General features: G+C 37.7%; 1 protein-coding gene across 1 annotated transcript in view; it reads left to right on the top strand.

Annotated features, from left to right (window-relative positions):
- The window catches only part of Chn2 (chimerin 2), a 330,737-nt gene that overhangs the window by 301,124 nt on the left and 14,496 nt on the right, over positions 1–15,117 (top strand). The window contains exon 8 of the mRNA XM_013024396.1: positions 11,834–11,918. Within this exon, the coding sequence (XP_012879850.1) occupies positions 11,834–11,918 (85 nt within the window). The remainder of the gene's footprint in view (positions 1–11,833; positions 11,919–15,117) is intronic.

Raw genomic sequence — 15,117 nt, 5'->3', positions numbered from 1 at the left:
CTTCCCCTGCCACTTTTTTTTTAAACTGATACTACTGGAGATTAAACTCAGGGCTTGGGCACTGTTCCTTGATTTTATTGCTCAAGGACACTTGGCCACCTGAACTCCATCTCTATTTCCAGCTTTTCGGTGGTTAATTGGAGATAAAAGTCTCACAGACTTCCCTGCCTGAGCTGGCTTTGAAACACGATCCTCAGAAGTGTGATTGCTGGGTCATAGGGGAGCTCTATGTGGAGTCTTTTTTTTTTTCAGAGGGGTTACAATTACATGGGCAGGATAATGCGTACATTTCTTACCAAGCATTGGAGCCTCCTCCTTTGTTTACCCTTCACATCCCTTCCCAGCCTCCCCACTCACTCCCCACCCAATCCTTCCCCCCCCCCCCCCCCCCCCCAACCCTCCCCCCCCCCCCCCGCACCGACATTGTAAAGCTTGTTTTCCACATGACAACTTGTACTTCTCATTGTTGCAACAGGTCCACCTGTATCCTTAAACGACTTGTTTTTCCCCATCTCCTCCACAAGTTATACTGACATCAAATATAGTGAAAGTGGGGGTTATACTGTGGGGGAGGGACATACAAAGCAACAAAGAGATAATCTTATAAATGCGTTAGAAACACATGCATGAAAGAAAAAACATTAAAATACATATCTAAGGGTTCATTTTCCTAACATCACATTATCTGACCTTTCCCACTTGACTCATACAAATACTAAATATTGCAAATAAGGGAAACCATGGGACCTATGTTTCTTTGGGCCTGGCTTACTTCACTTAATATAATTTTTTCCAAGTTTTTCCATTTCCTAACAAATGGGGCATTGTCATTCTTTCTGATGGAGGCATAGAATTCCAAGTGGCCCTGTGGTTCAAGTGGTAGAGTGCTAGCCTTGAGCTGAAGAGCTGAGGGACAGCACCCAGGCCCAGAGTTCAGGCCCCACAACTGGACCGAAAATAATAAATAAATAAGAATATGTGGAGTCTTTTGAAGAACCTCCATACTGCTTTCCAGAGTGGTTGAACAAGTTTACATTCCAACCAACAGTGCAGTAGGGTTCCCTTTTAGCCACATCCCTTCCAGCATCTGTTGTTATTAGATTTCTTGATTGTAGCCATTCTAACTGGGGTGAGGTAGAATCTCAATGTTGTTTTAATTTGCATTTCTTTTATGGCCAGAGAAGTTGTGCATTTCTTCATGTATCTATTGGCCATTCTCATTTCCTCTTCAGAGAAGTTTCTCTTTAAGTCTTTAGCCCACTTATTAATGGGATGGTTGTTTCTTTGAGGATTTGTTTTTGGAGGATTTAATTTTTTGAGTTCTAAGTATAGTTTAGATATGAGGCCCTTGTCTTTTGTATGGCTAGTGAAGATCTTCTCCCAATCTGTGGGCTTTCTATTGATCTTACTAGCTATGTCCTTTGCCATGCAGAAGCTCTGCAGTTTCATGCAATCCCTTTTGTCCAAACTTTCTGGGTCTTTATTAAGAAAATTTGGCCTGTGCCAAGGAGACCTAGGGTTTCTCCTATTTCTTCCTCTAATAGTAGTTTTCAGGGTGTCTGCTTTGACTTCGAGGTCTTTGGTCCATTTGGAGTTGATTCTGGTACAGGATGATAGATAAGGATCTAATTTTAATTTTCTAAAACTAAAATTTAGTGTTTAGCCAATTTTGCTAGCACCATTTCTGAAGAGGTTGTCTTTCTTCCATTCTATTTTTTTAGCTCCCTTTTTGAAGGTTAGGTGGCTATAGATCGGCAGGTTCATTTCTGGGTCTTCAGTTCTATTCCATTGGTCCTCAGGTCTGTTCTTGTGCCAGTACCAAGCTGTTTTGATTACTATGGCTTTGTAGTAGAGTTTTAAGTCTGATATTCTTCCAGCTCTGTTCTTTCTGCTAAGGATTGTTTTTGCTATTCTGTGCATTTACCCAAATGATCACAAACAAGGCCATACTAAAGCTACCAGCACAACTATGTCTATCACAGCATTATTCACAATAGATAAGACATGGAACCAACCCAAATGCCCCTCAAGAAAATGTGGTATTTATATACAATGCAATTCTATGCTTCCATCATTTGTTAGGAAATGGAAAGATTTGGGGAAAATCATAGTAAGTGAAAAAAGCCAGACCCAAAGAAATATAGGTCCCATGGTTTCCCTCATTTGCAGTAATTACTATACATCTAGGATAATTTTATCAGATGAGCAGAAAAGCTCAAAAGCTACATACATATGACCACATAAGATGATACTAAGTGAAATGACCCCCAAGATATGGAAACAAGAGATCTTTCTTTGATTTGTTGTTTTTAATGTGCTATGTGTTTTTCAGTTTTCTTTGTATGTTCTTCCCCCTGTGGCATATCCCCTGTTGTCATTGTACTTGATTTTGGTAACCTGAATCTTGTATATGCATTTATCTAATTTTGGGAGGGGAAGGAGGATAACAAAATGCTGAAATAAGAACATGGGATGACCCATTGCAACAATGATACCCACAAGACAGTATATTGGAAATGAACTTTACAACTTTGGGTGGGGATAAGGGAGCTGGAGAAGGGAAGGGATATTGGGAGAACAGCAAGGAAGGAGGTAACAATGCTCCACAAGAAATGTACTCATGCCTCACTCATGTAACTGTAACCCCTCTGTATAGCATCTTTACAATAAAATAAAATTTTTTTAAAAGAAACATGATCCTCAGATCTCAGGCTCCCAAGTAACTAGGAGTGAGCCACCAGTTCCTAGCCAGTTCTGATTTTTAATATAAATAATAAAACTGACAATCTGATACAATATGGTTTTATTTAATATTCATGATTTTCAATCATTGTCCCTAGGAGACATTTGGCATTGTCTAGAGACAACTGTAGTCTGTACCCATTGAAGGCTACTTCTGGCGTGTAGTAGACACAGTCCAAAGATGCTGTAAAAAATATCCAAGAGTTCACAAATCAGCCACTCCACAAAACAAAACCAAACAAAAATCCTCCAGCACAAAATGTTAACAGTGACAAAGTCTAGAAATACTGATGTAAACTGATAAGAAGAAGCAAAAATTCTCAACTGCAGCACATCATAAATAGCACTTGCCTCCAACCAGATTATGGACCAAGCTGATTGTACATTTGAGAGGTATCAACCCTTGCCCATCAAAACATGTTATAAAAATCACTAGAGAATACAGCCTTCCAGATTCAGCGTATTAGAGATAAATAACATCCTGTTCATTTAGAACAGGCCAAGTTGTTAGGGGCATGAATGTTTGCTGCATGCCTGAGACTTGTCTTGACTGCTCTTCTCACTCTTGTTTTCATTAAGTGACCATTCCTGGGCCATTTGTTAAAGGTACCTTATCTCTTGCAATACCATCTCTTTTTTTTGTTTGTTTGTTTGGTGTAGCTTTTGACTTCTACGCAGACCCTGCCCAGTAGAATAGTCTTGGACAGACATTCTTCCTGTCTGGAGTATTTTCTTCCTGTCTGGGGTATTTTAGTTACTGCCCTAAAGTTTACAAAAAATTTTTTTCTCTAAAAGATATTCTTGAAAATCAATAAACTTCAGAGAATCGAAAAGGCTAATCAGTGACTGTTTAAGATTAAGATATGGAGGTATTTCATGGAGATAGGAGATATAATAAGTCAATACCAGCAACTTGTGCTCAGAGAACATCCACAGCCATCACAAGCAGCAGGTTGGCTAGAGATTGTCTTTGTAGATCCAGTAGACAAGTGAACAATATCTCAGCCATGAAAACAAAACAGTGGCTTCTCCTCAAAAGGAAACTGGGCAGTGGGCCTAGAATAATGTTTAACTAACTGTACGTCCCCCCCCGTTCCTATTGTGTTTTATTTCTGTGGAACTGTGTGGGGATAGCTGGGGTTATTTTCAAGTTGGAGATGTCAACCTGCATTTGTCTGGAAAAAGTAGATTAAAGGCAATGGGATGCTTGTTGGGAAACAATGTGGATAGAATTAAGCAGAATATTCATGTGTGGGTTTTTTTAAATAAATATTGGACAAAATGGAATTTAAGAAAAATCTGTGATTTAGTAAGCTAGCTTCTTGTCAATGTGCATTTTGTCAAAGCACAGTAAATATTGGAGCTACTCATCATTCCTGAATGTTGCATTTTCCCCCACTATAGGGGTATTTCCATAGGCAACTGTATCCATTGGAAAAGTTTTCAAGAATAACATTGTATCACCCCTCTTTTTTGCACCAACCTGCAAGAAAAAGGATGTCTTTCATCGAAAACCTAGCCCACCACTGTCAGTTCTTGAAATGTTATCCCCAAGTCATCTGTTCCCCAGTCAACCCTATTGCCTCCCCACTAACTCAACTTTCCAGTCTATGAACATCCATCCATCTTCAAACTTTGGAAAGACTCCTCAACAACTCTTATCTACAGTTAACTAGCAGAAGATGAGCTGTGGTTTAAGTGGAAGAGCACTATTCTTGAATTAAAAAGCTCAGGAATAGCACCTAAGCCCCAAGTTCAAGCCCCAGGACTGGCACCAAAAAAACAAAAAAAAAGAGGAAAGAAAAAAGAAAGAAAGAGAGAAAGAAAGAAAGAGAGAGAAAGAAAGAAAGAAAGAAAAGAAAAGGAAGGAAGGAAGAGAGAGAGAGGAAGGAAGGAAGGGAGAGAGAGGAAGGAAGAAAGAAGGAAGGAAAGAAAGAAAGAAAAAGAAAAGAAATAGAAAAGGTGTGTAAGCCTCCTTAAGCTGCATGAGCATAGGATGGTACTTGACCAGAATTCAACAAGTAGTGTGAGAAAAGACGTACATGTAGAGAAAAAACAAAAACACAGAAAAAGAGGGATATAAATACTTCTACTAACTCATACTTCATAGCCTGAAAAAAGGCTTAAATGTATGAGTATTATCATGAAGGAAAGCACAAATTAACTGATTAAAATACCACTTAATGTTAGTATAAATCAACTATTATTTATTCTTTGTAATGACCTGTAAGGAACTTCCAGAAAGAATGAGACAAAATACAGATACATTTTAAGTAAGCATAGATAAATAAGAGGTAAGTTGTTTTAACAAGTAAAAAAAAATGCCCTAACCTTTTGGTTATGTGATGAGGACATTATAAGGTAAGGCTTAGTAGAAGGTTAAGGAGAAAAACTGAAAGAGAATATGAAAAGCCAACTGTTATTATTGACAATATTGCCCAGGCTCATATAAAACAAATAATCCTTTTCAATCATATTACTTAGTAAATCAGACTATAGGAACTGAACATTTCTTTTTGGTGTTAGTCCTGGGGCTTAACTCAGGGACTGAACACTGTCTCAAAGCTACTCTGCTCAATGTTAGCACTCTACCACTCGAACCAGAGCTCCACTTCTGGCTGCTTTTGTGGTAGTTAATTGGACATGAGTGTCTTACAGATTTTCCCTGCCTGGCTGGCTGTGAACTGACCTCCTCAGATCTCAACCTCCTGAGTCGCTAGGATCACACGCACAAGCCACTGGCACCCAGCTCATTTCATTATTTTAAAAAAAGAAAAAAAATAAGCTTTACCTCTAAAAAAAAATGTGCTGAATCATAATGGAGACATTCTGGGTCTGAATATGAGGAAGCTTGCATTCTAATACCCAAGACCATTCACTAGTTATGTAAGCTTAAAGAGGTGGATTCGCATCTTGATCCTTGGGACCTTTTTCTGTAAAATGGAAATGATTATGTTATTTTTCTCACAGATATGAATAAGAATATTTAGAAACAATAAATGAAATATCTCAGAAAGCTAAACAAAAAGATTCCTCAACAACTGCTTTTGAAGAATGTATTGATCTCTCCAAAATTCTACCATAGGATATCCCACATTCGCTAGTAAATCACCTGACAAATATTGTTTATAATAAACGATATTTCATTCTAATAGATAAGCCATCCTTGAGCTTAACTGTTTGCTCCTCTGATCTCTCTCACGTTTTTCTATCCAAGGACAAGTTTGGGGCCCAGTTCAAAATAACAATCAGTATGCAAGCATCAGATCAGTAAAGTACTGTAAAAAAGAGACAGTGGAAAGTGGATAAATAAAATAGGAAGTAGTTTGTGTTTCTGACATCCTTCCCTAGCTAATTTATAAAGTCCCTTCTGAAATGTACAAAGTCTCCATCTATGTGTAGCTTGGTTTCTTATCATTGCTCTATGTGTCACAGGTACCAAATACATCATATCTGACATTACTGGAATTGCCTATTACTATGTATTGATAATTTTATTTCCATTGTAATTAAATATGGTACATATGGTGTCAGTGTACTTGCATATGCTTAGACTTGGTTTGTGGTCAGCTTATATAACCATTGCATTTGTTTATTTTTGCCAGGACAAATTTTTTTTTTGTCGGTCATGGGGCTTGAACTCTGGGCCTGGGAGCTGTTCCTGTGCTCTTCAGCCCAAACGCAAGCACTCTGCCCCTTGAGCCACAGCACCACTTCTGGTTTTCTGGTGTTTAATTGGAGATAAGAGTCTCATGGACTTTCCTGCCTGGGCTGGCTTTGGACTGCAGTCCTCAGATCTCAGCCTCCTAAGTAGCTAGGATTACAGGCATGAGCCACTGGCGCCCAGCATCCAGGACTAATGCTTGTACTCAGAGCCTCATGTTCTTGTCTAGCTTTTTCTCTCAAGGTTATCACTTGAGCCACACCTCCATTTCTGGCTTTTGGCTCATTAGTTGAAGATAAGTTCCTCAGATCGGTCTGCTCAAACTGGCTTTGAAAAGCCAGGATCCTCAGATCTCAGTTTCCTGAGCTCCTGGCTCATTTGCTTTTTGTTGTTTGCTTTGTAGAGCTGGAGTTTGAATTTGAGGCCTTGTGCATTCTCTACCATTTAAGCCATGTCTCCATTACTGCCTTTTCTATCTATTTTGCTTCCTGATTAAATCTATATATCTGTCTCCTTTGTGTATTTTTAATTTATATATCCTGCTCTCCTTTGTTTTATATTCTCAAAATATTGTTATATTAATAATTAAAGTATTCAACGTTACTTAATAGCTCTTCTACCATCCCTCACATTTTAAGGACCTTAGCATGCTTAAACTTTTCTCTCCTTTAGTCTTTAAATTTCACCCTTTTAACATCTAAAACAGTCATCTGTGGTGAATGTTTTGTGCAGATAGGATTTGGTTAGATTGACTCATATTTACAGTGTTCTTGTTCATTTTCAGGCTACAATGTTTGCTTCAATTAGAAGCATACGTTTATATGTCATTGAAGGAGGACATAAAACTCTTGCATTTAAATGAAAATATCTTTATTTTACCCTCCTCCAGAGTGATATTAGCTGAGTATAAAAAAATAGATTAGTGACATTTTAATCTGAGCATTTTTGTGAAGTTATCTCATAATCTAGTGCCTTTGTGCTGAGAATTCTGCTTTTACTCTAACTGCTGTTGTTTTGGAATCAACATTTTTAAAAAATTTTTATGGGTTTCCTTATCTTTGGGTATTTTTAATAGATATAGGCTATTTTTAATTTATCTTTGATGAATAAAAATGTTTGATACTTGTTTAGCTCCTCAAAATATAAAGACTACATATCTTTTGTTAATTCTGTAAAATCTTAGCACGTTTTCTCCTTGAATGCATGTATTGTCTAAACTTGACCATCTCTCACCTTCTCAGGATCATAATTCCTTTGATTATCTCCTCTTTCTTCTGTATCTCAAGGATCTTAATATGTCAATTCTAAAATAAGTCAATATGCCCTGATATCTCACATCTAAAGATAAAACAAACAAATGACAACCACCACCCCCTTCCTTTCACCCCATTGAGCTATCTTCTAGATGTCATAGCTAAACTTCCCAATTATTGTTTTGTTTCTTTGATCCTGGATTCTATCCTCACTAATTCAGCAAGACTATTCTTGCTAAAGTTGCCAGTGATTTCCACACATTTGAATCAATTATTTAGTATTTCATTAATTGGACCTTTTACCATTCAGTATGGTGGCCCATTCCTTCATGAAGTCATTCTTCACCTTACCCATTGTCTTTTGAAATACTTTATTTTCTTGATTTTTCTATAGATGTTGGAGCACTGAGGATATGGGGTTGAGCATCTTTGTTTTGTGCTCACTGTTGCTAATCGTTTTTATCTATTTATCCAATTTAAAATACCGTGGTTATGGGTATTACTCTAGCCACACAACTCCTCTGAGCCATACAACTCCTGGGACACTCAGCTGAATATCCTAATAGCATTTAAACCTGGCTAATCCAAAGCTGACTCCTGAACTTCTTCCTAAAAATGTGTTTAACTCAACAAATAATATGGCATATATCTGGTTCTTAAGCTAGAAATGGGATTCATTTTTTTTAATTTCTGTCTTCTTCTAATACTTACATTTGTTCTATTATCAGGCTGTGTAATTCTTTTTGTAAATACTTTTTAAATAAGTTTTTTAGTGTGAAAATACTCTACAGAGGGGTTACAATTACATGAGCAAGATAATTAGTACATTTCTTATCAAGCATTGTTGCCTCCTCCTTTGTTTTTCCTCTACTATCCCTTTCCTCCCACCTCCTCAACTAAACTCCCCCTGCCCTGCCTAAATTGTAAAGTTTGTTTTTTTGACATAGTGTCTTGTACATCTCATTATTGCAATGGGTCAACCTGTATCCCTAGTTAAAAATTTGTTTTTTCCCTTCCCCTCCCCAAATTATACCAACATCAAATACAGTGAAATCAGGGGTTATACCATAAGGGAGGGCCATACAAAGCAACAAAAAATCATGTGGTACCTTATAAATATGTTAGAAACAATAGCAAGGAAGAAAAAACACCTGTGTCCCTATTGGGGTTCATTTCGCTTAACATCATCTTATCTGCTCTTTTCTGTGGATGTACAAGACACAATGTTGAAAATGAACTTCTGGGGGCGGGGAGGGAGGAATTGGGGAAGTGGGGTGGGAAGGGATGATAGGGCAAAACCAAAGGAGGAGGTAACAACACTGGATAGGAAATGTGCTCATTACCTCACTCATGTAACTATATATGTATCACATTTTCTTGATCCATTCATCTACTGAGGGGTATCTGGGTTGGTTCCATATAATTAGCTATGGTAAATAAGGCTGCAATAAACATAGTCATTCTGGTAGCTTTAGTATAGCTTTGTTTGTGATCATTTGGGTAACTGCCCAAAAGTGGGATTGCTGGGTCATAGAGGAGCTCTATGTGGAGTCTTTTGAGGAACCTGCCTACTGCTTTCCAAAGTGGTTGAACAAGTTTACACTCCTACCAACAATGCAGTAGGGTTCCCTTTTGGCCACATTCCCTCCAGTATCTGTTGTTATCAGGTTTCTTGATTATAGCCATTCTAACTGGGGTGAGGTAGAGTCTCAATGTTGTCTTGATTTGCATTTCTTTTATGGCTAGTGAAGTTGAGCATTTCTTCATGCGCTTATTGGCCATTCTTATTTCCTCCTCAGAGAAGTTTCTCTTTAAGTCTTTAGCCCACTTATTAATCAGGCAGTTGTTTCTTTGAGAATTTGTTGTATGGCTAGTAAAGATCTTCTTCTAGTCCATGGGCTTTCTATTGATCTTGCTAGCTATGTTCTTTGCCATGCAACCAACCTTTTGTCCAACCTTTCTTTGATTTGTTGTGTTTTCTTAATAAAGACCCAGGTTGTGTAATTTTATATTCAAAATGCACCTCACATTTATTCCCTTGCCCTCTCATCCTGGTCTCAGTCTCTGTTCTGTCTCAAGGATCTTCTACATGGTTTCTAAATCTATTCCACTATTAGCAGATTCCCATCCTTTTTAACATGGTGGTCAGAATAAAGGAATAAATAAAGGAACTTTCTGTAGGACTTAGATTAGAACCAAACACATATTCATCCATAAAGCCTTCAAGGTCTTTAGGACTCCCTCTTTCCTATGTTGATCCTTATCTCAATTTCTGTACCTCTCACTCTACATCTTCTGACAGCCCTGGCCTTCAGTTGGCCAATCATGTCAAGATCTTTTGTTCCTGCAAGGCCTCTGTTCATTCCTTCTGTTGGAATGTTGGCTCCCCTTTTTCTGTACAAAACTGGCTCTTCTCTTCCCTCAGGACACCATCCTGTAGATGCCTCACTGATCATCATGGGTAACAGTGGGCCCTCTAAATCCCCATCTTTTTTTCTTCTGTATCCCTCTTCATACCATGTTTTGATGTAGTTTACATATCGTTTTACACTTAACTGATCTTGCCATTTCAACAGTATATTAATAATCCACTTTATTGCCAAAACTAGCCAGCAACTTTAGTGTTTCTAGTGAAGCATTCATTATGAGTGAGTTTAGGAAATGTTCAACTGTTAGTAGGACATTTTACAAAGAAAATTTTTCTTTCATACTAAGATCAGTTTTAATGAGCCTTTGAATGAATCATGGCCTTTAGCCTATGAAAATGTAAGTACGCCCCAGCATAGATTTTCTGTATTCTTAGAAGGAACACATTGTATGTGTTGAGACATACCCTTGCAGAATACGTCTCTGTTTAAGTAGAAAACAATTTTGAAAGATTTGTTTCCTTGTTTTTCAAAACACAAATAGTATTATAGGCAAATTTCAAATCATAAACTGAAATGCAAAAGATAATTATAGTTCACTGCATTGCATGAATTACTTTTTCTTTTACTTATTAACTTTATCTCATTGTTTTTACTTACTTGTAAGTTCCATATAACATCTACCCGTTACTAGTGTGTATGCATAATTAAAGAGATCCATGTGATATTATTTTCCCTTAAATAGAGCTCTAATGAGTATCCTCCAAACTGTGACCCATTCTTTTTTTATTAAATAAAAGTAGTTTGTATTATATCAGCCCCTAGTTTATTAAATTATGGTCTGCATTTATTTTATTTTTATATGCCTTAGATAATTGACAATTTTCATTTGGAAAAAGCTCAGAACCTTTTCATATGTGCCCCTAATAGACTTACCTATGATGCATTTGGTGTATCATGGCCCATTTGCTTGCCTCTGCTTCTTGAAGTCTTTACTGATAGAGAACAACTATTTTTATTTTGTATTGTTTCTGTTTTAACTTATGACATAATATATGAGTCTGTTACAAGAGGAACTGTAGCTAAAGTCTGAGATAAAAATTATCCCTACTTTGAGATTTTTGAGCTATTTAACAACTGACTAACACATCAGCAGATATTTCATTGGCTGATGCCTGAGTCATCCTGTACTTTGGCCAACCAGGAATGATTCCCAACTTATGTGAAAGCCACACCGTGGCCTGCTGAATATAGGCTCTGTGTGTGGGGAAAGTGATTCCACAGACCCTATTCATAGCCTGCATTTTCAGACTATTCTTTCTTTCTTTTTTTTTTTTTTTTGGAAGTGGCTCATAGTTTTGGAACTTTTTAATTGTCCCATAATCATGTCTTATTTATACCTGGCTGGATATTCTATAGATAGCCAGAGTAACTTTAGCCAAAAGACATGGTAATTGAGTTGTGCCTTCCAGAACTTGCTGTGCTAAATGCAGGTCAGGTTATCTTGGGTATGAGCACACAGTGCCTTGTTTTGGGTGAAGAGTCTCATTTCTTACCTGATAGAATCTTACTGTTTCTCCACATTCCTTTCTAGCTTGGTAGCTCAGTGGAGGATTTCAAAGATCAAAGGACATCTCTGTTTTCTCCAGATCCATTTGTAACTCTGCTCATTGAAGAACAAGGTCCAGCCAGGGATGACTCCTGCTGATCCCATTGTTTCCCAAGATGATCCATGTGTCTCACATTCAAGGCCACCTGCCTGTAGATAAGTGAATCTCTGATACTATTTTTTTTCTTTTGTATCACAGGTCCATACATTCCGAGGCCCTCACTGGTGTGAATATTGTGCCAATTTCATGTGGGGGCTGATTGCCCAAGGAGTCCGCTGCTCAGGTAGACACAAAACTTTCTTTCTCCTTCTCTACTTATGTGTGTACTACCACCTCTCCAGAGCTGGAAAGTATGTCCACATGAACTCAAAAGTCTTAATTTATGGAGTGTTTAAAGCCTCTCTTGTGCAAGTAAAGAAAATTTATCAAGCAACTGTGTTTCTTTAAGACCTATCTGACTCCCCAGATGGTCAGTAGTCTTTAAGGTGAATATAATTAGTTCTACTGGGACTGTATAAATCAAAAAGCTATGCTTGTTTTCTATTCGATCTTACTAGAAAGGCAGGACATAAACCAAGTAATAATACTAGTGAGCATTTGCCATAGACACTAGGCTCAGCATTTGCCATTTATCATACCATTTCCCATCACCAAAGACCTTAGGGAAGATGCAATTATCTCCCATTAAATGAAAAAGGAAATGAGTCTTAGAAATAATTGTTAATTGCTTTCTGGCCACATAGTAAGAGGTAGAACGGGAAAAATTGAAAAGCAGTTGGACTCCCATGTTCAATTTTTTTTGCCATCAGATCAACAGTGAAACTATATATTTTTATTTGATATTGTATATTTTCAAAGTAGTTGGAAATCTAGAGTATTTAGCACTAGCCTTGAGCACAGAGAGGCTCAGGGACAGAGCCCAGGCTCTTGAGTTCAAGCCCCAGGACAGGCAAAACAAACAAACAAATAAAAGCAGGGAAGTGGAGATTAGCTCACATGATAGCACCAATGAGAGCATATACCTGTCCTTTGCTAACAGCAAACATAGTTCAACACATTTTATTAAGATGCATTGCACAGAAAAGCCAAAAGGTTGCCAAATGAATGTGTTCACTGAGCTTCCAAGGGGTTGTGCTGGGATCTGGAACAGCCTGCTCCAGTGTTAATCAAGTTTCCACTGACTCTAGGGTTTGGTTGTTTTTGTTCAAACAGTTCTTTGCAAACACTCCATTTATGGAATCTTTCCCATAGTGCCTATTTGGGATCTAAGGATCATACAGCCTCAGACTTCCTCTGCCTGGAATGCCTTTTCTTACCTCCCACTCTGTTCACAACACAGTCCCCTGCATGGTCACCTGGATGGTTTAAAGCATTCTGCGTCTGTATCCCAGATTCGTGAACCAGGGGGCAAATCCACCAAGAGACATCCTCTCCAGAAAGTTCAAATACTCTAACAGAAATTGACTTGCACAAAGTAAAGGATCTCCTAGCTAAATCACTGAGTAGTATAGACGAACAGAATTACTCACTGGTCCTAATTTGATCTGCTCAAGCTGAAACTTACCAGAAAGCATGGCTCATTGCTGGTATTATCCAATTTTTGCAAGAAATTAGTCCAAAGTCAATATTTTTTAACAGATGTCTGGGCTTCACATTAGCTGTGCTCAGCAACTTTATCTAGGATGAAGGGTTTGGGAACTTTTTTCAGGTTTTATTTTTTTTTTCAATAGAGCACATTCTAAGACAATAATATTAATTCTCTCCAACGGGTACTTTTTGACCCTGTGTTTCCTCCAAAGAGCCGAAAGGCTGACTGCAATCATTAAAGGTTAAAAGGAAGCATAGTCATTATTGTCAGTTCTCCATAATTTAAGTCTTTTTAACTAATCTAGACTTTATTTGTAGCACATGTAACACATGTATGACACATGTAACACAAGTATAAAATGTAATACATTTTATGCATGTTACACAATGCCTTTATTTCAATAGATCATCAATAGTTAACTCTACAAGGAAAACCATCTTAGTGCTTCAGATGTTAAATTGCATTTGTAAGAAAATTCAAAATGAATTACCATATGATCTGGAAATTCCACATCTGGGCATACACTCAAACATTTCAGTGTATAGACTATGCTATTTTATTGGTAGAGAAATTCTGTCAGTGGATACCAACTCCTACCAAGGTTTTAAATGTGTTTGTTGAGCTTAAAATTACCTTTTCAGCTTCACTTCTTGATATGAACTTTATAAATAATTAAGTCACCACATTATATGGTATTGTCATAAATTCTAAACTCCCAGATACTCACAGTGATGTAGATTTAGATGAGATTTCTACTCACAGGTGTCAGAAAAATGCAGGTCCAGGGAAGAATGGCCTCCCCAAATTGCTCAATAAGGAGAAAGAGACTGAAGCCATAGGCAGTTTTCCAGGAAGTGCCAATGGTCCTGGGCCGTTTTAGACCAAAGATTCCTACAGAAAAAGTAACTATGTCTTCTGCAAAGGGGACATCAAGGACCTAAGAAAATAATACAGCAGTTCTTCAAGGAAATAGAAGAGGCAATCCAAAAATTCATACGGAACAATAAAAGACCCCAAACAGCAAAAACAATCCTCAACAGAAAGAACAGCGCTGGAGGAATATCAATACCAAATTTCAAACTCTACTACTAAGTCAGAGTAATCAAAACAGCTTGGTACTGGCATAAGAACATACCTCAGGACCAATGGAATAGAATTGAAAACCCAGAAATGAACCTACAGACCAATAGCCATCTAATCTTCGATAAGGGAGCTAAAAAAATAGAATGGAAGAAAGACAGCCTCTTCAGTAAATGGTGCTGGCAAAATTGGTTAATCACTTGTAGAAAACCAAAGCTAGATCCTTATATATCATCCTGCACCAGAATCAACTCCAAATGGATCAAAGACCTCGGAGTCAAAGCAGACACTCTGAAAACATTACAGGATGGAATAGGAGAAACTCTAGGTCTCCTGGGCACAAGCTGAAATTTTCTTAATAGAGACCCAGAAACACAACAAATCAAAGAAAGATTGGATAAATGGGATTACATGAAATTGCAGAGCTTCTGCATGGCAAAGGACATATCTAGTAAAATCAATAGAAAGCCCACAGATTGGGAGAAGATCTTGACTAGCCATACAACAGACAAGGGTCTCATATCTAAAATATACCTGTAACTCAAAAAATTAAATCCTCCAACAACAAATCTTCAAAGAAACAACTGCCCAATAAATAAGTTGGCTAAAGACTTAAAGAGAAACATTTCTGAAGAGGAAAGAAGGATGGCCAATAGACACATGAAGAAATGTTCAACCTCTCTAGCCATAAAAGAAATGCAAATCAAAACAACATTAAGATACCACCTCACCCCAGTTAGAATGGCTATAATCAAGAACTCTAATAACAACAGATTCTGGAGGGGATGTGGACAGAAGGGAACCTTACTGCATT

The sequence above is a fragment of the Dipodomys ordii genome, unplaced genomic scaffold (genome assembly GCF_000151885.1).
Source record: "Dipodomys ordii isolate 6190 unplaced genomic scaffold, Dord_2.0 Scaffold76, whole genome shotgun sequence".
Taxonomy (NCBI): domain Eukaryota; kingdom Metazoa; phylum Chordata; class Mammalia; order Rodentia; family Heteromyidae; genus Dipodomys; species Dipodomys ordii.
This window is presented reverse-complemented; position numbering and strand designations above follow the sequence as displayed.